At 43.3% G+C, this 27,483-nt stretch overlaps 1 protein-coding gene across 6 annotated transcripts in view; it reads right to left on the minus strand.

Annotated features, from left to right (window-relative positions):
• ATXN7L1 (ataxin 7 like 1) overlaps positions 1 to 27,483 on the minus strand; it is a gene marked incomplete at both ends in the record, with an annotated part of 232,355 nt that overhangs the window by 151,860 nt on the left and 53,012 nt on the right. For 5 of the 6 annotated variants that reach the window (XM_084230418.1, XM_084230420.1, XM_084230419.1 and 2 more), the window contains one exon: positions 1,838 to 1,942. In XM_084230418.1, coding sequence (XP_084086544.1) covers positions 1,838 to 1,942 — 105 coding nt within the window. Of the gene's footprint in view, positions 1 to 1,833; positions 1,943 to 27,483 lie in introns of all 6 variants that reach the window. The other variant, XM_084230421.1, reaches the window with a different exon arrangement.

Consider the following 27,483-nt stretch of genomic DNA (forward strand, 5'->3'; position numbering starts at 1 on the left):
TTGATGGCTCCCACTGTTCTTTTCTGTCTGATTCACTGCTGTTCCTCATTGTCCAGAACAGCAACACATTCCTGCGAGTGAGTGAATGAATGAATGATTGTCACATTCAGGGTGACCAAACCTATGTATTTTCATGAGATACAACAGAACCAACGCCCCACAGAGCTTGCATGGTCATCCACTGAACAACCAGCTAGATGGGATCTTGCCAATGCTCGGTTCTTGAGGCCCCCACCTGTTGCCACAGTTGATAGTGCCATTGGGCCTCAGTTTCCCTTTGGAGAGGTTTGATCTTTTCTCTCTTGTGGTGGAAGGAAAGGTAGCAAGCACTGAGTATGAAGGTCAGTTGCTGCAGAGCATGCTCCTTTCATGCACACTCTGCCAGCAACAAGAGTTGCAAGTGCCCTTGGCTGTCACCACCTCATGGAAGAGATGAAGAAACCAAAGTGCTGAGACATTAAGCAAGTATCCCAAGGCCTCAGAGTTGTACAGGAGAGCAAGAGACTTGGCCTCTATGCAGAGCTCTTTGTACAATATTTTTGAGGGACCTTTTTGCTTTTGTAGATCAGATAGTCTTGGAAGGGGCACCTAAAACCTGGTGGGCAGGGGCACCTGGAATCTTTCTACATATTATAAACACAACACAGCTGCAGTATACACCCAGATACAGAATTTATACACATACCTAGATATGTACAGATGATATGTACAGATAACATGCACATATATACATATTTAGAGATATCACAATAGATACGAACTATTCTGTGGTCCTAATTACATTTACTGAAAATCTTAGATAAACTCAGCTCCCTTTATTTTGTGCTCATTTATTACACAGTAGTGATACTGAAGGGGTGGGGGAAAGTTAAACATCCTGAGTGTGAAAAAGGGGAAATGTGTAATTTGTAAGAGCATACTCATAATTACTTAGATTTTTTGCTTAGGCAAAATATTTAATGTGCTTTGAAGTTTAACAGTAAAGGAGGGCATTAAATTTAAGGTTCATCAAAAAAGAATATGGCTTAAATAAAAAGATTGGGAAATACTGTTCTGGAACTCAGCATATTGAAGCTTTGGAAATCGCCTAGTCCAATGCTCCCTTTAAAGATAAGGAAACTTAAACCTAGAGAGGTTAAGTAACTGCTTGTTTAAGGTCAGATAGCTGTTTATTGGTTGCCGAGAGGAGCGGCCATGTGGACTCTGTTTTATGTCGTGGCACCTGCACTGAAGGGGAGTCCAGGGTTTGCTGTTGACCAAGATAAGGGAATTCATTGTACCAAAGATGCAAAGATACCGGGGGAAGCCAGTTTCCAAACACACCTGGATTTTTTTTTAACAAGAAAAAGAAGAGCTTTACCTGAGGCTTGACTAAAAGGAATTTTCTGGGGCAGGGCAACCCAATGGCCCCTACACTGGGCAGCCCATGGCTCCAATCCCTCCTTTGTGTCAATACAGGGAGTCGCTGTCTGGCCCTCTATTTCAGGGAACAAAATGCCAGGCTGCAGGAGCCATTCTTCAAGCCACCGCTCTCCCCTGCCCTTTGTCACTGAAAAGGTTGGGTGAACGTTTTTCAGTCTAGTACCATCTACCTAAACAGGTTTCAGGTTTTCTCTCATTTGTTCTGACAGGACTGAGCATTTCAGGAGAAGGACTACATACAGCTCTTAAAATAGTTACACTATTAGCAGAGGCAGAGCCCCAGGAACAATCTATCCACAGCCTTGGGCTAAGACAGACACAAGCCAGCATTCGGCGTTGGGGGAGTCAAAGAGGAGGAGATCCTCCTGGGAGTGGCAGCTGCAAATGTGCCAGGCGGGTGCAGGAGTCCACTTACCGCAGTGCGACTGGAAAACCTGTGGCTTGACGACCTGATTACAGGCACTGCACACTACGAGATAGAAGTCGTCATGTGCTGGATAATGGCCAAATAAGTGCATATCTGTGGGGGAGATGAAAACAGGTTTCTTTGAAAAAGCAATTAAGTCTCAGAAGGTGTACAGTTTCCTCTTGGAATTTCCTCAAGGACAGTTTCTCAAACAAGACATGCACAAAGACACTATCTTCACTAATGGGAACTCGGTCTGTCATAAAGCAGCTCCCGAACTCTCAGAGAAGCAATTGCTTCCCGCCTCACTTCACCGTAGGAAACGGTCTGCTACCTCTGTTGGTTTAGTCAGCAGTGCTGGGGCCTGGCCTGAGTCATAGGCTGTGGGGGATCATCCTTCCGAAGATCCCAAGTATTAGTGGGAAGCAATGGGGCTCCAGTTATCTTAGAATGGGGGAACTCCTTTGAGTCATTTCTGATTTAAGCTGGATTTTTTTCTCAGGTGAGCAGGGGGTAAGGGGAGAGAAAGGGGAATTTTCCTGACCACAGCAGTTCCCTATGAGCCTCCTGAGGAAATAACAGCTGAAGGAGACCCTCCTGAGGAAATATCAGCTGAGACAAAAGGAAGCGTCCAGACAAGTGGCTTGTGTGCTGACATCATTATCCATTCTTCATTTGGTAAATATTTACCCAGTGTGCCAGTGTGCCACACTAGGTACCTGAGGGTAACTGTTGGGCAAGAATAGCATTCTGGTCTCCTGCAGCTTATGGTAGCAGGAGAGAGAAAACATTATAACCTGATAATCACATAAGTTATTTGTCTATAACTAGTACATGCAGGAGAAGATGTACATGGTTCCATGAGAGTGTGGCAGGCAGACCTAACTTTGTCTGAGCTGTTGGAGAGGCTTCCCTGGCAGAGGACATTTCAGTTAGGATCTCAGGATGAGGGGGTTAGAGAAACAAAGGGTCAGAGGAAGGAGAGGAAAGTTCTAGGTCTGTCAAGGGAAGAGGGTCTATGTGTCAGAGAAACCTCTTGACTAAATCAGAAGAACAAGAGGAGTGTCTAAGTCTTGAACCAAGGGAAGGATTTTGAACTTGACTTTAATAATATGGGAAGTTACTGAGGATTTTTAAGCAAAGAAGTGACATAATCAGCTATACACAGTTATGTGGCCTGAGAGACATGAAGACATAGGTCCACACAAAAACTGGTATAGTCACGTCCATAGTAGATTATTCATAATAGCCAAAAAAAGCGTAAACAACCCAAATATTTATCAACTGCTGAATGGATAAACAAATGTGGTCTAACTGAACAATGAAATACTACATCATGCCAAGTGAAAGAACCAGACACAAAAGTCTACATATTGAATCATTCCATTTATATGAAATACCCTCCAGGACACTCTATAGAGCCAAAAATTAGATTAGTGCTTGCCTTGGACTGGGGGGAAGGAAGCTAGAGGAAATTGGGAGATGACTGTCAAAGGGTACAGGGTTTCTTTTCAGAGTGATGTAAATGTTCTATGATTGATAGTGGTGATGGTTGCACAATCCTGTGAATATACTACAAATGACTGAATTGTACACTTTAAGTGGGCAAATATATGCTATGTGAATTATATCTCAATAAAGTTGCCAATAAAAAAATTACTTCTGAGGAAACTGAAGGTCAAATCTCTTGGTGCATCCTGGGATGGAGGTAGAACCCTGGGGCCACCCCAGCCTGACATTTCTCAGCTAACTCTAGAGTCACTTTGGCTCTGAGAGCAGAGCCAAACTGCTGACAGGTTTGACAGAGGACTTAAACGACACTTAAGGTCTTCAAATCAATTGAAAGTCACAAACTTCTCAAACTTTTTCATTCCCACACTCTTAACTTATGCCTCTAAAAAATTACCAAACACCCGAGGGTCCCGCAGCTACAGTCCTGGTCACAGAGAAGAGCTGGTTCCTCATGATGTGGAGATGGCTGTGTTATAACCCAACAAATACTTTATTTTTTTAATTTTTAATTTTTTAAATATATATTTTTAAAGATTTATTTATTTATGCACACAAGAGCTGGGGTAAAGGCCAGAGGGGGTGTGTGTGTGTGGGGGGGGGCGGTGAGAGGATTCACCAGAGAGAGTGGGGAACAGAACAGGCAGATTGACCAAAGTACACTGCTGAGGGGAGCAGTGGGTGAGTCAGGAGAGGTCTGCTGCACCATCTGGGTTTCTTCCTGGAAGGCCGGGGATTGAACTTGTGCTGCAGAGGCTGCAGACAGCTTCATAGGTTACGTCTTAACCCCTTGCACCACCAGGGAGTCCCCCCAACAAATACTTTAATGGAGGCACCCAGGGCTTGGTGTTCTCTACTTGAAGCAACCCTGCTGCTTAGAGAGAAATTGAATTGACACATTCGTCATATCTGAGGCCTTGCTGCCCTGGAGGCGCATGACTGGAAGGGGAAGACTAATCCTGCAAGTTCTGGGTGACTCCCACTGCAAGACGTCCCAGGGATTAGGTCTGTGAGGACAGATGACTGGGGATGCAGGCCCACGGAATTTCCAACTTATTGTTGTCCTGGTTGGGGCCTGTTATTTCCCTTCTGTAAGACCTGTGTCTATTTCCACTTCTGACTAACACTTGTTACTGAAGGAGAGTGTTATTACTCAGTGCCTGGTAGGTGGGGAAGCTTGTGGAAAGAGGCTGAGAGAGAATAGAGCTGTGACAAGCATCCTGAAGTATAAGTAGACCAAGGTGGGCCCATCCAAAATGTCTGGGGACCTTGGTCCAGAGCTTCCTAGCATGGAGAGCATGCCTCCTGGTCCTTAATTGCTGATACCACTCTTGTTTTACTTTTTATTTATAGGTTATTTTTATAATAAATATTCAGTTTTAAAAACAAAAGAGATCCATGTTATTTGAAGATACATTTGAAAAACACAGGAAAATCAGAATTAAAAAAAAAAAAAACACTGGCAACCTTTATGAACATTTACTACCTCATTTAGATTTAGTCACATTTTATATCCAGGAACAGGTGAATCCAGGAGCTGGCAAAGGCTCAGACTTCCTTATTATTTAACAAGGCATTTACTGAGCTGCCTTGTATCTTTTCTACAATAGGTCAAGCTATAATGGCATAAAAGTTCATTAATTAAAAAAATTTCCTAAGCATCAACTGTGTGCCACCAAGGATGCCAAGTGGGAGGCTGAGGCTAGACACTGTAGAGTTGGGGACTGTGCCTGGACCTTTGTGGGACATGTCTGATGGCCACCCATCCCAGGCCTGTCAGGGCTGCAATTGATAACCAATTCTAGATTCCTTCAGAAATCTGTAGCGCCCCCTACCTCTACTACACACACACACACACACACACACACACACACACACCCTCTTACATCAGTGAGTCAGAGACAGGTCACCTGGGGGTGTGCTCCAAACCAGGCCCTCCACCATTTGGGACTTCACTTGGTTTGCTCTAGGGCAGTATCAACCTTGCACATGTCCGCTCAGAGCATGTCTCGTGTCGACAGTGACAGGATCTGCTTGATAACTCCTCGGCAGGCAGACATTCAGAATCTCTTCCATAGGCTGCCCAGGTTCTGACCAGTGCCTGACAGATGGGGAGCAAGGTAAGGGCACTTGGCTTCCTGAAATCCACCACTTCATGTCGATAGGAGCTCATGGTCAGTGTGCTCTTTGATTAGATTAATAAGGGCTTAGGAGGAAGGACAGGGAGAGATGACAACTATCATGACTGGCATGGTGCTAGATGTATTGATTAATTCTCTCTCTGAATTTACTAAAACACTCACTGTGTAGTTAAAAATAAAAGCATTGGTGTGCTGAAGTATGCCTGTCCCAGCTTGCCAGAGCTAACTATGCATGTCTCTCCCCAGATCCATCTTTAGTGATGTCACGGTGGTAGTTTGAAATCAGCCATCATGGAAGTATTTACACCACAGAAATGTGCAAACACTACAAATCAGGTCTTTTCTTTTGGAAAGCCAGTTGCTGAACATTTACCAGAACACCACTGAAAAAAGATGGGCAAAAGAGGGAAAAGTGAAACCACCTGTAAGGATACTAGCTAGGGATGACCACTGTTGACATATTAGTATAAATCCTCCTAGACTTTGTTATGTGGTAACATTATCTTAGTTCATCCTCATAATTAACCTATGAAATTGCCACCACCCCCACCTCCCAGGCAAGGAAACAGAGGCAAAAAAAACTTTGCTTGAGGTCCCATGGCAGTGATTTGAAAGGTATGAAGAGATTCCAGAGAACTCTGACTCTAAAGTCAGAGCTCCATCCTCAGCAAAAGGCTGCCTCTTTATTAATAGAGCAAGATTCCACTTTCCAGTTGAAGACACCAGTTTGGAAGAGTTGCCTGGGTGATGAATGGGCTTTGAGGGTCATGAGCATAGGTCTGGGGCGAGAAGGAGGGGTTTAGAGCACAGTGCTCATTAGCTGTGTATATTCAAGGAATGTGTTTAACCTTTCTGAGTGTCAGTTTCCTCATCTATGGAATGGGGCTAATGGTTTCTGCCTCATGGGCTTGCTATGATAGTTTGCAAAGCTCTCTGTACTTGTATCTTCTTCCTGTATGGATTAAAGAGCAGTGCAGAGAAAGCTTTAATTAAAGTCATCTCCCCTATTTTTCAAAACTAACTTGATTCAGAAGTCCTTGCTACAGGCAACACATTCTTTGATTCTCCCTCATGTGCATTCATAGCAGACCTCCTGGGAAAGCTGGGGGTCTTAGTGACCTACAGAATTTCGTGTGTGTGTGTGTGTGTGTGTGTGTGTGTATGAGTGTACATGTACACATGCATGGACAGACGAGGATTGATAGTCATCAGGAGGGTGCTTTCTCTAGAGACTGAATTCTGAGAAAACATGTGCAGGAAGAGACAGGACTTTGCCTGATTTCAAATACAATGTTCAACCATGTAAACTGACAAAAGCAAAATTGTGTTTTTTGCATTTTGCCTGCAAATGGGTCAACCATACACCAGAAAAGGTGCTAGCACCACCATGGCATTATCACCAAAGTTACCTTAGTCATTCATCCTACTGGCCTGATCAGACAGAGAGGAAGTAAACTCCATTAATTTCCTTTTGCAGATGGGAGTAACATTAGTACACTTGCTTCTGGGTCAGTATTGTTTGGTTTTTGACATCAACCCACTAACCGCATATAAAAATCTCTATTTATTCATGCATCCTTATAATATGTGCATTACATCATGGTATTATTTGTTCTACTTGTTTCTTTTTGTTTTACTGTGTTCTATTTTATTAAAAGATGCTCATTGAGCTCTCTAAATTAATTTCGGGATGTTTTAAAATGTTACAACTCAAAGTGTGAAAATCACTCTTCCAGGCCACCCATTGAGTTGAGCAGAACTGAGCTCAGATTTACAGGGGCCTGAGCTGGTCCTCAGTGGTTATGTAGGAGTCTGAAGCAATGAACTGTCACAGTATCAATTATATGCTGGTGCCCACTGTCCCAGCTCATAAGAGCTGACTGTATCTCTTTCCAACTCTGCCTTCTATGAGACAAGCTGGGAGTATTTACATCATGGGAGTCAACAGCTCCCACAAACCAAAGCTTCTTCCCTTGGAGTGCTGGTTGTTAAAACATTTACCAGCAGGTCAATGACTAGAGCCCACACTGGAGAAAAAGATATTCATCATCTATGGCAGAAAGATTTTTGTGTACTTGGAGGAAATCACTATATTTATATAAAATTACAGCGTGGTATTGATAATTAACCTAAGAACTTATGCATAGCAGAGTCAAGTAAACATGGTGCTCACTTTCTGTACCAAATGAGCATATAAAGGTTACAAGTAGTCCATGGTCTGGTGGTGGGTGAGTTTGGGGCTATGAAGAGTAGTGTGGCAGGAGGGTTAAACTGAAATTCTTTTCAATGCCTGTCAATTTAATGCTTACTTGTTAAGGGTTATTAATGGAGATTACTCACAAATTAGTTTCATAGCATTAAACTAATGCTGTGTATAAATTTATCATGTAGGCTGTTCTCATTGTCCTGCATCTTAGCATGCAGCCATTCACTTTTTCAACTTCTGGAAAATTCTCATTTGTAGCAGTGAAAACTATCAATTGCATAATATTGCCAGGACTGCTCCCTGACAGCATTTGAGGCACTCCTTCCCCCCAGGACTTGTCTGGCTGGCTCTTACCACCTCCCCTCCCCTGAGCACTTCCCCTTTCTTCTCCCAGATGTCAGAGCAGGGAGGGCGGAGGCAGAGCTCAGCTGTGATGGAAGGAGAGACAAAGTATAGGACGACAGAATGGTTTCTATGAAGGCAAAATAACAACTCTGATTTCCCTGTATAGTTGGTGAACTGTTTTCTAAGTCAATACTGAAAAAGAAATTGACAGAATGGGAGTAGCATTTCATTCAAGACAAACAGCTTTCTGAGGGGAACAGTTTCCATAAGCAAAGTCATGTCTGTGTATAAACTTTGGTTTATATCTGGTATTCATGTTTCAAAAATGGCTGCAGTTAAGGAAAAGGCAGAGTGACATCTCCAATTCTCTATTTGTACAGGACTTGTGTCTAAGAAGGGAAGACAGCTGGTTTTGTGGATTCAGGATCAAACTAGATGTTGTATGCTTTTGAATTTGCCCCTGGACATCTTCCAAATCATGAGACTTTGACATTATGAAACAACAACTGGTGATAGCTCAAAAGATGAAAAACTTAATTAAGAAAGAGTGAGCAAGGGTTGCTTCCTTCCTTTTGCAAGTGGGAATGCAGAGTGAAGCACAGGCTGCATGGAGAAGCTGCAAAAGAATTGCTTTGAAGGCAGTGGAATAGCTTATCAGCATTGGGTGAAATTTACCCTTGCTACAGAAAAACCCATCGGTGGGAAAAAGAAGACAACTTTGAATTTCAGTTTCTTGAGGGGGGAAAAAAAAGCCCCAGAAGATGGCCTTAGGTTTCCCTAAAAGTCTTTTCCAGGGTTGTGAGACCACCCCACTTACTACAGAAATTATAATAAAAATGTCAAGGTAGCACACACCACAGTATTCTAGTACATTAACAAAAATTCGCATTATTAAAAAAACAGCTTTCCTTTTTAACTGAGTTTTAAAAAACATTGTGATGAAAAAAATGAGATTGCATTTATGTAATTTCAACACACCAAGTCCTTTCCAGGAATGTAAATCTGAGCCCTGTCTGAAATATAAGCCTCTGCTGATGGGGTAACTAGAAACACAGACCTTGAGGGGACCTGACAGTGTGACAAGCCTGTGATGGTGGCAGTTAGGTACCAATGGACTTCCTTGGAAAAATATCAAAGACATGAGCTGGTGGCTGGCAGTGGTTCTGACTTGTGGGCCCACATAAACTCAGACAAGGGGAAATTCTTGGGATAGTCACTGAGGTTCAAGGATGCATGCGACTGTGTCACACAGGACATGGAAAGGCACCTGCAAGAATGGCACGTGCCTCCTCGGGAGGAGCCCCTCTCACAAGGGAGAGGCTGGTCTTGAGAACCTCCCTTTCCTCCATTAATCTTAATACACTTATTATACAGTCTTTATTAATTTGTCTTTTCTCTGCTAGTGGAGTTTTCAGTTGCATTTTAATCATTTATGTCAAATGGAAAGCTTGAGGGGACATTAAAAAAAGTTTCTCCTTTGCTCTGACAGCCTTTCTATTTGTTCCCTAACTCTAAAATCTCCTAAGTCACCAGACCAAAACAATGTGGAGTCTTCAAAGCAATGATCTCAGACTTGAGCACCCCACCCCATGCTCAGCAGAACACTGAACTCCCCTCTAGAAACATGTGGTCACTTTCTGTTTTTCTGTTCCCTGAAAAACCCCCTCCCCACAAGGTAAGACATTAAAAACTATGAAATCTGGAAATGGAAACTGAAACCCATGACTGGAAAAGCAGGGGGTGACACTGGGCTTTACAGTGTCACTGAGGGTGCGCAGTGTGTGAGGTGACAGATGCCTCACTTTTCTCCCTTTACAAAGCAAGCATTAAAGAGGTCCCCAGTCTCTTCTGGCTGTGGATGGGTCAGAAAGCAACCCCTTGCCAGGCCTGGTAGTAAGGGGGCACTGGGAAAGACAGGGGCAGGCGGAAGCTCCTCTTTATGCTGCATAAACCATTCCTTCCTCACCCCAAGCCAACTAACCCACAAGCCTAAGCCAACCAATGGGCCACAGGAAACATCCTAATCTCATCTTACTCCAGAGAAGAGCCTTGGCTGATGTATATTTATAGTGTATTAAGACAAGAGGGGCTACACTGGGTTCCAGGGGTACCCCTTTCCCTAGACCTTGTGTGTAAAGTCATCCCCTCTCAACAGCCTCCCTCTTCCACTGAAACTCAGCAGAACTCTCAAGGCCCACAATGACTCAGAGAGAAGAGAAGCAGCAACCTATTGGGGGAATAGTCCTTTCCTCTGTCTTGTGGCTAGTTGAGAGGCCGACAAATGCTTTGGAATAATCATAAGTCATCACCAGACCCGCTTCTCTAAGGTTCTCCCACCTGAGTCATTAAAATGCTTATATATTCACTTATATCCTTATGCCCACATTACCTTCAACTTGAGAATAGTTGTGAACAATATTTGTTTTCACAAAACTATTAGGTCTCCCTGGGCATTTTTTTTCTCAATTTTTCTTCAGTAGGGCTTGCTCTGTTTCTTTGTTTGGAATAGGTTTTTCCTACCCTAAGCCTCCCTGGTCAGAGAATTTTAAGAGTTTATCTGTGTGAGGCTCCTTTCCAGTTGATTCTGGTGACTTCTCCCACCTCCATTCTGAGGTATGTCTTGGGATCAGATTGGGTCTCTTGACACACTCTGTGATGCCTTTCCTCTTTTCATACTTCTCCTCCTGCCCCCAAGAGAAATCTTTGTTAGGTAGAGGCAGGTGCTATATTTCAGAAGAGAGGGCAGTGGTGATGACCCATATATAACGCTTTCCCTACAAGACAAAGAGAATTTTCAGACTGAAGAGAAAAGTGCTATGAACCACTTAAATGGTCAAGGGGAAATCAATGGAAACATCGCTCTTGGTGTCTTTTCATATAGGACAGCCCATCTTCTTGGGGCAAGCTGACTGACGCTGGAGAAGGGACTAACTGGTCCCTTAATTTCCTCTCTGGTCCTTCAGTATAATGACTAGACATCAGGGAGTATGTCAGAAGAATGGATGTGGAAGAGGGGAGGAAGGAGATACCCATGTTACAAAGGAAATCCTGGAAAAGGTAAAACAAGCACAAAACTGGGTGTTTTATTTTAAGAGGAGTTAGTATGGGCTCTCCATCTCTCTATCTACTTCCATATCTTTCTCTTCTGTCTGTCTGTCTCTCTCTCTCTGCCTATCTCTCTCTCTCTCTCTGTCTATCTTTTGATCTACATCATCTATCTTGATCTAGCATCTCTACCTCTTTTTATCCATCTTCATTGTCTATCAGAGGAAACATCACATTGTTTGAGTACCGTGGTTCTGGTTCTGAAGTGGACTTAGTTTTATTGCTACTAAAATGCTATGTTTTGATGGTTTTAGAAAAATAAACAAAGTTGCTTTTTTTTTAAGATTTTATTTATTTATACAAGCACTGGGTACAGTCAGAAGCACGGGAGGGTGAGAGAGTTCACCAGAGCCAGAGCGGAGAGCAGAGCAGAGCAGGCAGACTGACGAAGTACACTGCCGAGGGGAGCAGCAGGTGGCAGGAGAGGTCTGCGAGCCATGTGGGACCCTCCCCTCACCAGGTGGCCGGGGATCCAGTGGGCGTTGCAGAGGCTGCGGGCAGCTTCACATCCCAGCGCTCAACTGCTGCGCTGCGGGGAGGCCCCAACTTTTTTTTTTTTTTAAAGATTTGTTTATTTATTTATACAAGAACCGGGGTACAGGCCAGAATCGTGGGAGGGTGAGTGGATTCACCAGAGACAGAGCAGGGAAAGGAACAGGCAGACTGACGAAATACACTGCTGAGGGGAGCAGCGGGCAAGACAGGAGAGTTCTGCTGTGCCATGTGGGACCCTCGCCGGCTGACTGGGATCAAACCAGCGCTGCAGAGGCTGTGGACAGCTTCACAGTGCTGCGCTCAACGGCCTGCGCCACCGGGGGAGGCCCCAAAATAAACAAAGTTTTAAGTAGAAGAAAATAAAGGGAAAAAGAAACGAGACAACAGCAAAAAATATCATTGGTGTTCAAGGGCCACATTATAAACTACATGAGAGCCGAGAATAAACTATGTGCACTGCTGCACTTTCCCCACCCTAGCACAGGCCCCCTCCTAGGAGGAGCTAAGCAGACGTCTGAGTTCAAGTTACCTTAGAGGCAACTAAATTCAGCATTTTCTCAGTAACTTAGATAAACTCTAGGTTGTAAAAGCCGGCTGTTCTGAGGCATATCAAAGAATTGATGCCTGCCAATCTAGCTTCCTGAAATTCATACATAGAGAGCTTTTTATTCTATCTAGAAGGAAAAAGACAGAGGGCCCAGCACAAAGGAACAGGGTAGGAATGGGGTGCTCAGCTGTCTGTAGGAGTCAAACCTTCTCTACAAATGGTTTTCACAGGCCCGCTAAGACCAGGACATTTACGTATAAAGTACATCTCACTAGGCCTTCCGTCACTGTTTAGAGGTTTTTAATTTAGAAATGGACTGGAGAGGTCAAAGAGCATTGACTGCAGAGATGCTCTGCCTGTCCCAACACAGCAATTGGGAGATTTCTTCGATGATATGTTGCTGGACCACACTGAAAACAGAGTTAATGCAGATGCTCTCTGCAGTTCTCTCAACTGCAGTACTTGTGACATTTACAAAGGCATAAGAAGAAGGCTTCATCAGACGGTATCACAGGCCTCAGCTATCAAATTATCTATCTAGAACATGCAATGGAGACCACCCCAGAAAATACCCCCATCAGTTCAGAAATACCAGCCCTGCTCAGCTGCAGGGCCTGGCAGCAAACCTGCTTGCAGATTCAAGGATGAGAAAGACATACATGTTCAGAATCTGTCAGACTGTAGCCAGGAACAACAGTGATTCCTAACAGAGGTCTAGGGCCAGAGACCCCCAGATCCTGTGGCACTTGTCAGTGGCTCCAAGCACAAGCAGTGCTGGTTCTAGCTGTAACTGGCAAATAGACTGTGGTATTTGTTTTCAGAAGGTTGTCTGTCAAGGCTATGGGGCGACATACATGCCTTTCAGGATTACAAAGACCACCCAAAAGATGCAGCCAGAATGCAGAGGTAAACGTGCCATTTGGCCCTGTCACGAGAAACAACAACTTGGTGTAACCAGAGGGCAGGGGAAAAAATGGCTTCATGTCCCTGGGAATCAGTACTCAAAGCAATCAGGCCATTGGGACAGCCAAACTGCAGAAAGTTGTTGACAGATATCCCAAGGCATTTTTCTAGGAACAGGAAGCTTACAGGTGAGGCAGAGCCACTCCAGTGGAACCTGCTATTGTACCAGTGCCCAAGAAGGGCAGACGTACACCATGGCTCTGAGAGAACAAAGCAAGGCATCTGATCATATTCAGGGACCTTGAATCAGCCACGCACACTTTGATGGGGTAGGATGTAAAGCTGTTGGCCATCTGAACATAGAGGCCCCGGAAGGAAAAATCCTCCATAGAGAGGATTATAGAAAGCTGTTTCAAGGTAATGGAAAATAAGATTGATGAACTGGAGGAGAAAAAATCACAATGTCTTCAACCATGAATCAAGCATGAAGCCAGTTCTGTACTCGAGGAAAAAAGGGCGACTTGTAGCAAGATTGAGGAGGCTCTAGGATCCAGCCTTTTCCCTGAATCCCAAGTTCAGCCTCCACCAAGTGCTATCCCCCAACTCCCTCCACTGCCACTCCCTCACCCCTCCACAATTGTTGAATTCCTACACATCCTTCTAGGTCAGTTTTTTAGTGCAGCCTCCTAAGGTGGCGTTCTCTGACTCTGGCAGAAAGAACTAACCCATTCTCTATATTTGCACAGTTCTAAGCATTTATTGCCTCTCTACCTGGTGTTCACAGATAGCGGTGGATCTGCCTGTCTTCCCCACTAATGTTTTGCTCACTAATGCTTTACATATGGACTCAAGACATTTAACAGTTAAAAATTAAGGCTTCCAGAAACACACTCAAATGCTTATGAGAGCCAATGAATCAAAACTGTCTTTCTAGGAGATCTGAGGTAGCTGTATGGCAGTGGAATGAATAAGAAATTCTGCTCTGCTTTTAGCTGGCTGTGTAACACTAGAAAAGCCACAGAACCTCTCTGGACCTATCTTCTGGAAGTAGTCGTCATACTGTCCCCATAAGGTTGCTTCACGGCTTAAATGAGATACTTATACTAGTGCTAGCAGCTTATAAGCAATTAATTAAATGCCCAGGAAGTTGAACTGAACTAGGTTCAAAGTCATAGCCAAAGGCAGGAAAACTACTTTATAAAGACCACTCAGCATTATGTTGAGATTGCAGATTCTGCAGTCAGACTGCCTGGACTCGAATCTTGGTACAAATTTCCTTGGGAAATTTCTCTAGACCTCAGCTTCCTCACCTGCAAAATGGTGATGGTAATAATAGGGTTACTCTCAGAATCAACAAAAGTTAGCTATTATGATTTGGAATCATATTTTGCATGGAAGGCCTTAAAAAAAAAAAAAACCAACAACACTTTCACTTGAGCAAACAAAACAGTGAGTGTTAAGAATGAAATCATTGTTAAAAGTCACCATACTTTTCACTTTCAGTTATCAAAGTCACAGTGTGAGTAAACAGCAAATGAGGGTTTTCTGAATTGTGAATTATACCCGTAATGTGGTGGCCAAATGCAGGTTCCTAGAACCTATCTCAGATCCGTGGAATCAGATTCTCTGGGAGTACAGTCCAAGAGGATGAGCTTTTAACAAGCTCAAGGATGTGATAATTCCTAAAATTACTAGTCACTGTCCTGTCATAGAAACTCCTCACATGGAGACTCCTGGTGTATCCTGTGTTGCGATCTGGAACATCTTGCCAATTAAAAGATAGTGTCATTGGGGGTGCTAATGTGCCCAGATAGGTACCTCTGTTTTTAAGTTCTTTGGATGTGTGACTTAGAGCCATAGGTCAGTGGTGAACTGGATCCATTGGGAACCACTCCTGAGAGCCAACTGTGTGTCTGTTTGTTTTGTTTATACATGCACTGGGTACAGTCAGAAGCACGGGAGGGTGAGAGAATTCACCAGAGCCAGAGCAGGGAGCAGAGCAGGCAGAAGGACCGAAGTACACTGCTGAGGGGAGCAGCGGGCCGCAGGAGAGGTTTGCGCGCCATGTGGGACCCTCCTCCGGTGGCCGGGGAGCAGCCGGGGATCAAACCGGCGCCGCAGAGGCTACGGGCAGGTTCGCAACCCAGCGCTCAACCGCTGCGCCACTGGGGAGGCCCCTGTGTGTCTCTTTCAAGTCCACTTTCGTGACTTCACCTTGGTTGTTTGAAATTCACTAGAGTGGGAGTGTTTACACCTAGGAAATCACCACAAATCAGGGTTTTCAAATTCCTTCAGTCAGTATACTAGCACACTACTGGTTATCATCCTTAACAAAGTTCTGTGCTGGAGTCCAAATTCTATAGAACATGGTGTGGGGCACTATATTTAGGTCCTTCAATGGTTTGGGGCCAACTAAAGTCTGGTTTCTGAACACCTCCCTAAAACATGATGCTAGTGGTGTTCTGATATTGCAGTCCCCATAACCTGGCTCTAGAGAAAACCACCTTGGTGCTCTGTGCCATACCCTAACTCCAGTGAAGGCCTGGGGTTCTAGCAAGTTGCAGTCTTGATACCAGGGTGTGGATGCTTCAGGGCCACTCCCTCATCACTGCTAGAAAAACAAACCCTGCTCTCCTGAGGGCTGCCAGTGGTCTTGATACTTGCAGGAAACCAATCTAAGACTCCAGGGTAGGGAGGAGGTTCTACAATAAATCTCTCTTATTCCTGAGTGTGGGGGTTCAGGTATAGGGGTGACCCAGCTAAGCTTCAGCCTCAACTCCTGACCTGCTATTCAGATACCACCAGCTGCCTTTCAAAAGGTCACACATTAAGAGCCATAAACCCTGCAGTCGGCCTTGTTTCAGCTCATAGGCTGGGGAAACATATACTTTTCCTTTGAATTTCTCCACTCAGCAGTCAGGTGAGTCAGGGAGAATTCAATCCAATTTCTCAGTAAATCCTACTATGCTCTGGAAGGACATGGTTTGAAAAATCTATTTTTGTGCTTTTATTTACTTAAGGTGTGCATGCCTGGGGAAGCTTTTTCATAGTGCCATCAAAATGCCTCTCACAGAAAAAAAAAAATCCCACCTTCTTGGAATACTACCAGCAGCAGCATAGCGACTTAACCTTCCTTTCCCATCCCTACAGGTCTTCTGCCAGCCTCCCTAGCACAAAAGCCATCCACAGCCCTAGGGCAGTGGTTTTTTTTATTATTATTACATTATTTAATTTCATATATTTTTTACATCATTTTTCCATTTTTACACAATGTATGCATTTACATCTTGGTTATAGTCCCCATGCAATTCCCACCCCCCTTATTTTGACACTAATCCCTCCTCCCCTCACCCCCCTCCAGTGTGTCTCTGGTTTATAGTTGCTTGTTGATTTTTATTTTTATTTTATTATAATTAGTCTATCCTTTCTCAAAGAGACTGTGACTCTGGGCCCTCAATTCCTGGAGGCAGCACACCCCACCCCTCACCCCAGCACCCTGTATAGCTTTCCCTTTCCATGGCTGGCCAGAGTTCATGTATTTCTGTTTCCCTGGTTTAAATGTTGTTTTTAATCCAGATGCACAGTCTATCTCAGTGAGGGTCTGCACCTGCTATTCTAGAGGTTACCTAGTATAAACAGTTGGGTATCTGTGGACGGTCTCATCTTTCTAGAGGGGCCAAATGCTCAGATCAGAAGACAAATGTATTCACTGTAGCCAGGGGTTGTCAGTATAGGTCAACTTATACCTTGCCCCAACTCTGAATTCACCCTTTGTGTCAAATCCACCCAGTTTGGTCATTGTCCAGCCAATTTCAACATGGACCTTCAACAGGACCCCAGGGCAGATCACACATAATATTTTCCAGTTTCAGTGATGGGCTGTAGAAGTGCTGCCTATATTGCCAGGGGTGGCCGGGCGGGAGGGGGCTATGGAATAGAAATACCCCCACTCCCATCCCAGAGGAAATCAGCTTCTCATTCCAGCTAACAAGGAAGGGGGAGAATGTCAGCAGTAGTCCTATGAACCCATTTGCATGCTAGTGTGGCATTTCTGCAATCACTATCCCACGTGTTAGGCACTGGCCAGGGGCTGGTCTATGCTAGGTCCTTAAGGGGAAGGTTTATTGATAAAATAATATCATTGAAAACAACATCAATCACAGCAGCCAAATTTTTATTGAGTATTGATTCCATGCCAGTCACTGTGCCAAGTACTTTACATTGATTATTTCATTTAATCCTCACAATAGCCCTGCAGGGCTTATTTTATCTCTGTTTTATAGATAAGGAAATAGAAGCTCAAAGAGGACAAGCAACGTGTTCCCCATCTCAAGGTTTGGAATTGGCAGAGCTGAAGTGTGAAATGTGAAAAGAGCCAACTTTCTGCCTCTTAGTGCCTGTCTTTCCAAAGAGGATGGCAGTTCAGCGAAAAGGAGGCCCTTGGGGAAGTGACAAGAACTCCGAGCTCAGGTATGAATAAAGACCTATGAGGCATCATTTACCAAATGTCCAAGGGCTGAGGAAGTACAGAAGAAGCATAAAATGAAGCCCCTGTCCACGGAACTGGGACAACATACATACTTAACACAATGAATGAGCCAAACAGTAGAATGTACTGGTATAATAAGGGCTGAATTGTGCTGGACAGTTAGAGATTAGGACAACATAAAGTGAATTAAGAACTGAGCAGAACAGCAGAAAGGGCAAAAGGAGCTAGAGTAGGGAGCAATGAACCCCAGCCAGGCAGCAAGGGGCTTGCTTTCTGAGGGTGGTTTACATGTGCAGAAGATTTGGCTGGGGCCCCTGGTGCTGTGGGGGGGAGGGGAACACCCATGTCGCTGAGTTTGGTAAATCCTGTGTGTAGGCTGGCAGCTGATGGCACCTGTGCTGACAGGGCATCTGAAGCAAGTCAGGGAAGGAAAGGGGAGGATGTTGGGCCCACTCCTTGACCTCAGTCATTCACTCTTTCATTCATTCATCCAACACTTATTTGTCGTCAATGATTAGATGGCAGGTACTGGAGGATACAGCAATTGAGTAACTCCTGCCCTCGGGCAGCTTACCAATCATTAAGGGGGACTGGTCCACAAAACACTACGGTGGGTGATAATGTGCTGTATATAGAGGACAAGGTACTGAGGGCTGGTGAGCTGGCGGAGGTCCAGGAAGGCTTTGCCAGGATGACCCCAGAGTTGGGTCCTGACAGGTGGGCAGGAGTTCCCAGGCAGCTTAGACTGGAAGAGGATCCAGCGGAGGGAACAGCAGAGGAGTGGGAGGACAGCATGTTCAGGGTAACGCAGGTAAGCGAGCATAGCAGAGGACAAGGATGTTGGGAAGAAGAGCAGGAAATGGAGCAGAGAGAAGGAGAGGCTGGGTTTTACAGCGTGTGCACACATACAAGGAGATGCACAAAGCCATGATGAAGGGTTTGTTTTGGAGGCAATGCTGGGCTTGCTAGGTCAGCCTGGAGGGGCGAAGGCTGCTGTCCTGATCTGTGGGGAAGATGCTGATTTTGGATCTAGGGGCAGAGGCTACGGGAAGGTAGAGGAATAAGGACATAAAAGACAACTGACCCTTGCCCACTGTGGGAAATGCCTTAGAGCTTTCTGGCTTGGGTAACTGGGAAGAGGGAGGTGCGGATGAGACTATAGCAGGAAGGAGAATGTAGGGCATTATGGACTGAACCGTGTCTTTCCATATTCAATCATTGAAGGCCTAACCTGCAACGTGACGGTATTTGGAGATTGCACCTTTGGGAGATTGTAAGTTTAGATGAGGGTATGAGGTGGGGCCCTTGTGATGGAATCAGTGCCTTTATACGAAGAGGAAGAGACACCAGAATTTTCTCTGCCATGTGAAGACGCAGACAGAAGGCAGTGGTCTGCTGCCAGGAGTCAACCATGCTGACACTCTGCTCTTGGACTTCAAGTCTCCAGAACGGTGAGAGAGAAATTTCCTTTGTTTAAGTCACCTAATCTATGGTATTTTCGTACGGCAGCCCAAACTGACTAGAACAGATATATTTGTTTTGCAAGTTAATGAGTTTGTGTAACTAACTACAGTTTAAGAGGAAGGTTGGGACCGGAGAAAGACTGAGACAACCAGGAGCGTGGACATGGTCCCTGAGTTGGTGGGGGGCACCCTGTAAAATGACGTGACCAACAACAGGGTTAAGGCTAGAATTTGGGGAAACCCAACCAGGAAAGGAGAAGAGGAGGGAAAGGGACTGGGGAGGAAGCTGAGAAGGAACACTCAGAGAGGTGGGAGGGTAATCTTAGGAGGCGGTGTCAATGAGGGCACTGCCCAGAGACATCAGGTGAGAAAATTCTGCCAAGTATGTCCAAACGCTTTGGAGGATGAGGAGCAAAAGTTATTGATATTTTGGGGATTAGAGGGAGTCAAGCAGCCACTGCTGGGCATAAGCAGCTAGCAAGGTTTGAGTCTGCAAAGCCTTCTTTGCTTTTCCCGAGTCTCAGCCAAGCTTCCTGGGAGTACTCCCAGAAAAACTCCCCCTCCTATGCATGGGTGACCCCCTCTATACCTACTCCAACCCACCTTCTACTTGCCCTGGTGCCAGAACCCTCTGGCTGTACCCCAATGATACCATCGGGAGTCAACCTAATGGCAGAAAACACTGCTTCACACACATCGCCTCATTCATTCTTCTGAAGAGCCTTGTGAGGGAGGTTTGCTCAGGCCCAGTTCACAGGTGAAGAAACTGGGCCTGGGAGAAGTATTGTTACCTGCCCCTAAGTCACACTGCTAAGAAATAGTGTGGGGAATTCGAACCCATGTGTATCAAACTCCACTCTGCTCTGCTGCCTCAAAATCACCTCTCTCACTCATGCCTCCCTGAGTCACCCAGTACTGACCCTGTGGACACGCCCATACGGAGAGAGGAGAACACACCTCTGACACGCTGCTCCTGGGGCAGATGGTTGCAGGAAAGACGCTCTATTTGTTTACTCTTCCATATATCATGTCCTTGGTCCTTTCCCTCCCACAGTGATGCTGGGCTTGGTCATGTGACTTGCTTTGGTCAATAGGACAATAGCAAATGTGACACAAAGCCATATAAAGGACTTGTGCATTGGGGTTTGCTTGTCTTCCCTTGCTGCTCTGATATCTCATGTCCAGGCTGGATTACTGCACAATGCACAGATCATGTGAAACAAGGATGAGTCTTTTCTGCTCGGGTCACTCCAAACCAACCAGCCTCCTAACCGCAACACAGGTGCATGAGGCCATTACAGACTATGCAGCCCCAGCTGAGCTCTTCACAGTGGAAGAACCATCCTAATGACCCACATTATCATGATAAATCATGATTCTTGTCTCAAGTTTTGGGGTGGCTTGCTTTGTAGCAAAAGCTGATACAGGTCCTAAGAGAAGGCTTAAATCAGCTCTTCTTCCAGCTCTGAAGGAGGGGAGGCAAATTCTTGGATCTCTGGTATCTTCAGCAATGGATGAACCACTCCAAGAATACAGCAGCTTCCACTGCCTGAGGAGTCACTGTGTTCCTGGGGGGAGCAGGAAAACGGATGGGCTTCAACACTCCTTGCCTCTGGGAGACATGGTGCGGGCCTGTCCCCAGCCAGCAGGCAGCCCCTGGCACATGCCAGGTTATTTGGGGACAAGGTGACACAGAGGCATGCATCTGCCACACTGTCTCCAGGCTAGTGTTTTTCCACTGATGAGAAAGGAAGGCGAGCATCTCTCTAGTGTGCACCGCTGCAAAGGCTTCGAGGCAGCATTTCATCAAAGGGTGCTGGAGGAGCTCTTTTGGGAGACTTTGCAAAACCCAGCAATCTCTAGCTCCACTTAGCAAAGAGCTTGCTGTTTCCGTTTCCAGAGAGGTATAAAAATGAATGAGTACCCATGAAAGCCAACCTGATCAGTGGCACTTTGATAAGGTGACAAATCACTCCCTCCTCCAGTCCAAACCCACTCTCTATGGTGAACTATTATGGGAAAGAAGCATCAACTAATTAGAAACATCTCTAGGACATGAGAAAAATCAGCACCTAAAACGCCTGAGCAGAGAGAATTCCTTGTTAAGAAGAAAGAAAACAAAACAAAACAAAAAGCTAGGATGTCACTTTTCCCAAGCATATTTATAGAGGGAGGAGGAGATGAGAATTAATTAGGGCAGGAGCTTCTGCCCAAGTGACACAGAAGACACAATTATTTCTGCTGCTTTTATAGATCAAGTGCCCCTTCCAGGTGGGGACAGATGCCTGACACCACCCACCATTTTGAAAAATGACTTTTAGTCTTTGCTAGTTCTAATGAAGCTTGAAATGAAGATGGTTCTTTTGTTTACTCCCTGTTTGCGAAGCCCCAGCTGCCCATCAATAACACCAATGTCTGGATTATTTATTTCTCATTGCCCAACCTATGGGGCATAGAGGAATTTTATGGAGCCCAAATATGAGGCATTTTCTGCTGAGGGATGTGGATGTGTCTCTTGAGTACTGTATAGTATGACCCTTTAATACTCTAGATTTTGACAGATGAGACTCATGGACAATTTTAGGGCAGAGCAAAGAGCCCTGAGAGTCAGAGGCTGGATTCTTGTCACCCTCTGTCATAGACCAGCTGTGAGGTCTTGGACAAGTCCCTTAACTTTGAGAAAATTCAATAAAATGAAGCACTCAGTGACTAATAAATTCTCTCTGTGTGTGCATATGTGTCAAGAAAATCCCCATGATATCCACCTTAGTAACAAATTTTTAAGTGTAAAATGAAGTATTGTTAACTTTAAGCTCAATGTTATATAGCAGCTCTCTGGAAATTCTATACTTAATGAATAGCACCTCCCCCCACCCCAAAGTCCCTGGCAGCTACCATACTACCCTCTGTTTCCATGAGTGTGACTACTTGAGACACCTCAATAGGTGGAAACATGCTGTACTTATCCTCCTGTGACTTATTTCACTTAGTATAATGTCCTCACGGTTCAAATTATATTCTCATAATAACACAGGGACTTGCATGGTAAGTAGTTACACATATTAACTCACTTAATCCTCATAAAATGCCTGTGAGGTAGAGTATCATTATGATCACTTTTTGTAGCACAGGGAGGTAAAGCAATATGCCCAAGCTTACCTGGTATAAATATAACAAACACAGATATTCTTTTTTTTTCCTTTTTCCTTTTTTTTAGGCAAAAAGGTTTTTCAAAGATCCTGAAGTAACTGAGGATGAGAGCAAAAGATGGAGCAGAGAGAATAAATCAGAGGGGGTGTCTGAAGGATTTACCTTTGAAGAGTTGGAAGAACTCCTTCATAGTGGAAAGGGAGAGCCTTTGGCGCTGAGGAGACTAGAATCCAATTCTGGCTCTATCCCTGCACCAGGTACTTGAAAACAAAAGTGAACAAAACTTCTAAAATCTCTTCCTCATGGAAATTACACTATCGCAGGAAATGTAAATAAGTAATACTTCAAATGATATACAGTTTGTAGAAGGAGAAAATTTTATGGGACAAAGCACTTGAAAGGACAGGGAATTGGGAATGCTGGTTGGGAAGACCACCTAGAGCATTTATTTATTTATGCTTAAGAAATTTTATTTTTTTAATTTTATTTTGTATATTTTTACATCATTTTTCATTTTTGCACAATATATGCATTTTCGTCACGGTTATAGTCCCCATGTAATTCCCACCCTGCTTGTTTTCATCCCACTCCCTCCTTTCCTTCCCCCATCCCCGTATTGTGTCTCTGGTTTATAGTTGCTTGTTGATTTTGATTTTTACTTTATTATAATTAGTCTTTTTTCTGGCCCCTTATTTAGGTTTTCTAAATTCCTGCTATGAGTGAGACCATCGGTATTTTTTTCTTTCTTTCTGGCTTATTTCACTGAGCATAATCCCTTCCAGTTCCATCCATGTTGTTGCAAATTGCCTGAGTTTATCTTTTTTGACTGCTGAGTAATATTTCATTGTCTATGCACCACATCTTCTTGATCCAGTCATCTATTTTTGGGCATTTGGGTTGTTTCCATAGCTTACCTATTGTAAAAATAGTGCTGCTATAAACATAAGGGTGCAGGTGCCCTTTGGAATTAATGCTTCTGTGTCCTTTGAGTAAATACCCAGGAGTGGGATTGCTGGATCATATGGCAGCTCCATCTTTATCAGGTTGAGGAATCTCCACACAGCTCTCCATAGTGGTTGGACCAGTTTGCACTCCCACCAGCAGCACAGGAGAGTTCTTTTTTCTTCACTTCCTTGCCAACATTTGTTGTTGCTATTATTTTTAATATGTGCCATTCTCACTGGTGTAAGATGGTATCTCATGGTAGTTTTCATTTGCATTTCCCTATTACAAGTGATGTTGAACATTTTTTCATATGCCTGTTGGCCATTTGCATTTTCTCTTCAGAGAAATTTCTTTTTAGCTCTTCAGCCCATTTTTTGACTGGATTATTTACTTTGCTTTTGTTGAGTCTCATCAGCTCCTTGTAGATTTTTGTGATCAGTCCTTTATCATTAGTGTTGTGTGCAAAAAATTTCTCCCAATCAGTGGGGTGTCTCTTTGTTTTGGTTACTGTCTCTTTTGCTGTACAGAAGCTCTTTAATTTGATGTAGCCGCAGCTATTTACCTTTGCTTTCATTATCACTGCTTTGGGTGATGTGTCTTTAAAGATGTTTTTGAGGTGTATGTCATGTAGTGTTTCACCTTTATTTCCTTCTATATATTTTATGGTTTCAGGTCTTGTATGTCTAGTTCTTTAATCCATTTTGAGGTGGTTTTTGTGCATGGTGTGAGGTAGTAGTCAAGCTTCATTCTTTTGCATGTAGTAACCCAGTTTTCCCAGCACCATTTATTGAACAAACTTTCTTTGCTCCAGTGCATATTCTTTGCTCCTTTGTCAAAGATTAGTTGACCGTAAATCTGTGGTTTTACTTCTGGATTTTCTATTCGGTTCCATTGGTCCGTATATCTGTTCTTGTTCCAATACCATGCAGTTTTGATGATTATGGCTTTGTAGTATAGTTTGAAGTCTAGGCGTGTGATACCTCCATTCCCTTTCTTTTTTATCAGGAGAGCTTTGGCTATTGGGGTTTTTGGTGGTTCCATATGAATTTCATCGATATTTGTTCTATTTTTTTGAAGAATTCCACTGAAATTTTTATTGGAATAGCACTGAATCTGTAAATTGCTTTTGTTAGTATGGCCATTTTGATAATGTTAATTCTTCCATTCTATAAGCAGGGGATGTCTTTCCATTTCTTTGTGTCTTCTTCTATTTCTTTTAACAGTGTTTTATAGTTTTCTTTGTATAGGCTCTTTACCTCTTTTGTTAGGTTTATTACCAAGTATTTGATTTTTTTTGTTTCAATAATAAAAGGGATGGTTTTCTTGATTTCTTCTTCTTCAGATTGATTGTTTGTGTATAGGAAGGCTACTGATTTTTGTGTGATTTTGTATCCTGCCACTTTACTAAACTGATTGATTAGTTTGAGTAGTTTTTCTGTGGAGTTTTTGGGGTTCTCTATATTATCATATCATCTATGAATAGTGATAGTTTAACTTCTTCCTTCCCTATTTGGATTCCTTGTATGTCTTTCTCTCATGTTATTGCTCTGGCTAGGACTTCCAATATTATATTGAAAAGCAGTGGTGAGAGTGGATATCCTTGTCTTGTTCCAGATCTTAATGGATATGCTTTTAACTTTTCACCATTGAGAATGATATTGGCTACGGGCTTGTCATATATGGCCTTTATGATGTTGAGGTATGTTCCTTGTATCCTGAGAATTTCAGGGGCCTTTATCATGAATGGGTGTTGTACTTTGTCAAAAGCTTTCTCAGCATCTATTGATATTATCATATGGTTTTTATATTTCTTTTTGCCAATGTGTTGGATTACATTGATTGATTTTTGGATGTTGAATCATCCTGTGTCACTGGAATAAATCCTACTTGGTCGTGGTGAATTATCTTATGGATACATTGTTGGATTCTGTTAGCTAAAATTTTAGCTAGGATTTTTGCATCAGTGATCATTAGCGAGACTGGCCTATAGATTTTTTTGTGTTGTCCATGTTCCATTTTGGTATTAGTGTAATGTTGGCTTCATAGAATGTGTTTAGTATTATCCCTTCCTTCTCAATTTTTTGAAAGAGTTTATGAAGGATAGGTACTAGTTCGTTTCTGAGTGTTTGGTAGAATTCATTTGTAAATCCATCTGATTCTGGGCTTTTGTTTTTGGAGAGTTTTGATTACCATTTCTATTTCACTGCTTGTAATTGGTCTGTTAAGGTGTTCTATTTCTTCTTTATCTAGCTTTGAGTAATTGTAAAGTTGTAGGAATTTGTCCATCTTTCTAGATTGTTGAACTTGTTTGCATATAACTGTTCATAGTAGTTTCTGATTATTCTTTTGATTTCTGCTATGTCTGTTGTGATTTCTCCTCTTTCATTTGTGATCCTATTTATTTGTGCTTTCTCCCATTTTTCCTCTGTGAGCCTGGTGAGGGAGTTGTCTATTTTATTTATTTTTTTCAAAGAACCAACTTTTGGTTTCATTGATCTTTGGATTTTTTTTTTTCGTTTCTATTTATTTCTGCTTTGATTTTTATTATTTCCTTTCTTCTACTTTTTTTTTTTGGTTGTTCTTTTTCTAGTTCTTTGAGATGTGAGATTAGGTTGTTTCTTTGAGTTCTTTTTTTTTTTTTTTTTAAAGATTTATTTATTTATACAAACACTGGTACAGTTAGAAGCGCAGGAGGGTGAGAGAATTCACCAGAGCCAGAGCGGAGAGCAGAAAAGGCAGAGTGACAAAATACAATGCTGAGGGGAGCAGCGGGCAGCAGGAGAGGTCTGCGTGCCAGGTGGGACCCTCGCCCAGTGGCAGGAGATCGAACCGTTGCTGCAGAGGCTGCGGGCAGCTTCACAACCCAGCGCTCAACTGCTGCGCCACAGGGGAGGCCCTCTTTCTTGTTTCTTGATGTAAGCCTGTGTGCTATTTATTTTCCTCTTATTATTGCTTTTGCTGCGTCCCATGCATTTAGGAAATTGGTGTCCTCCTTGTCATTCAACCCAAAGTATTTTTTAATTTCTTCTTTTATCTCTTCATTAGTCCAGTGGTCTTCCAGTAGAGTGGGTTTTAATGTCCATGAAGTAGGAGAGTTCCTTGTCTTCTTTTTATGGTTTATTTCTAGTTTGATGCCTTCATGGTCAGAGAAGATGGTTGGTATGATTTCAATCTTGATGTAGCTGTTGATATTTGTCTTGTGTCCCAGTATGTGATCGATCCTGGAGAATGATCCGTGTGTGCTTGAGAAAAATGTGTACTCAGATTTTTTTTGGGTTAGTGTTTTATAGATGTCTGTTAAGCCCATGAGGTCTAGATCCTTATACAGAGCTTTAGTGTCCTTACTTATTTTTTGTCTCGTTGATCTATCCATTATTGATAGTGGAGTTTTGAAGTCTCCTACTATATATGTATTTTCTCTGATGTCTGTTTTCAGAGATGATAATAGTTGTCTGATATATTTTGGTGCTCCTTCATTTGGGGAGTATATGTTAATGAGTGTTATGTCTTCTTGATGTATTGTCCCCTTAATCATAATGTAGTAACCATCTGGGTCTCTTTTTACCTTTTTGAGTTTGAAATCTGTTTTATCTGATAAAAGTATAGCTGTTACTGCCTTCTTTTTTGGTCCATTTGCTTGTAGGATTGTTTTCCATCCTTTTACTTTCAGTTTATTATTATCTTTTGTAGTTAAATGTGTTTCCTGTAGACAGCGAAAGGTTGGGTTTTGTTTCTTAATCCAGCCTGCGACTCTGTGTCTTTTTATTGAAGAGTTTAGTCCATTTACATTTGGAGTTAATATTGATATGTAAGCGTCTGTATTTGCCATTTTGTTTGTCTTTTCTCTGGTTTTATTTATTTAAAAAATTTTTAAACTTTTTTTTTTTTTTTTTTTATAGAGGCATGCTTTATTCATTTGTTTGCTGGTTTGTTTGTTTGTTTTGTTTATACATGCACTGGGTACAGTCAGAAGCACGGGAGGGTGAGAGAATTCACCAGAGCCAGAGCGGGGAGCAGAACAGGCAGAAGGACCGAAGCACACTGCTGAGGGGAGCAGCGGGCAGCAGGAGAGGTCTGCGCGCCATGTGGGACCCTCCTCCGGTGGCCGGGGAGCAGCCGGGGATCGAACCGGCGCCTCCGAGGCTGCGGGCAGCTTCGCAACCCAGCGCTCAACCGCTGCACCACCAGGGAGGCCCTATTTAAAAAATTTTTTTGGTCTTGTTTCATTCTTATTCATCCCTCTGTTGGTTCTGGCTTTAGGACTCCTTGTAGTATTTTTTGGAGTGGGGGTTTAGTCATAATGAAATTCTGGAGTTTCTGTTTGTCTGGGAAGGTCCTTATTCTTTCTTTATAGAGG

This window comes from Talpa europaea (genome assembly GCF_964194135.1).
Source record: "Talpa europaea genome assembly, chromosome: 3".
Classification (NCBI taxonomy): Eukaryota; Metazoa; Chordata; class Mammalia; order Eulipotyphla; family Talpidae; genus Talpa; species Talpa europaea.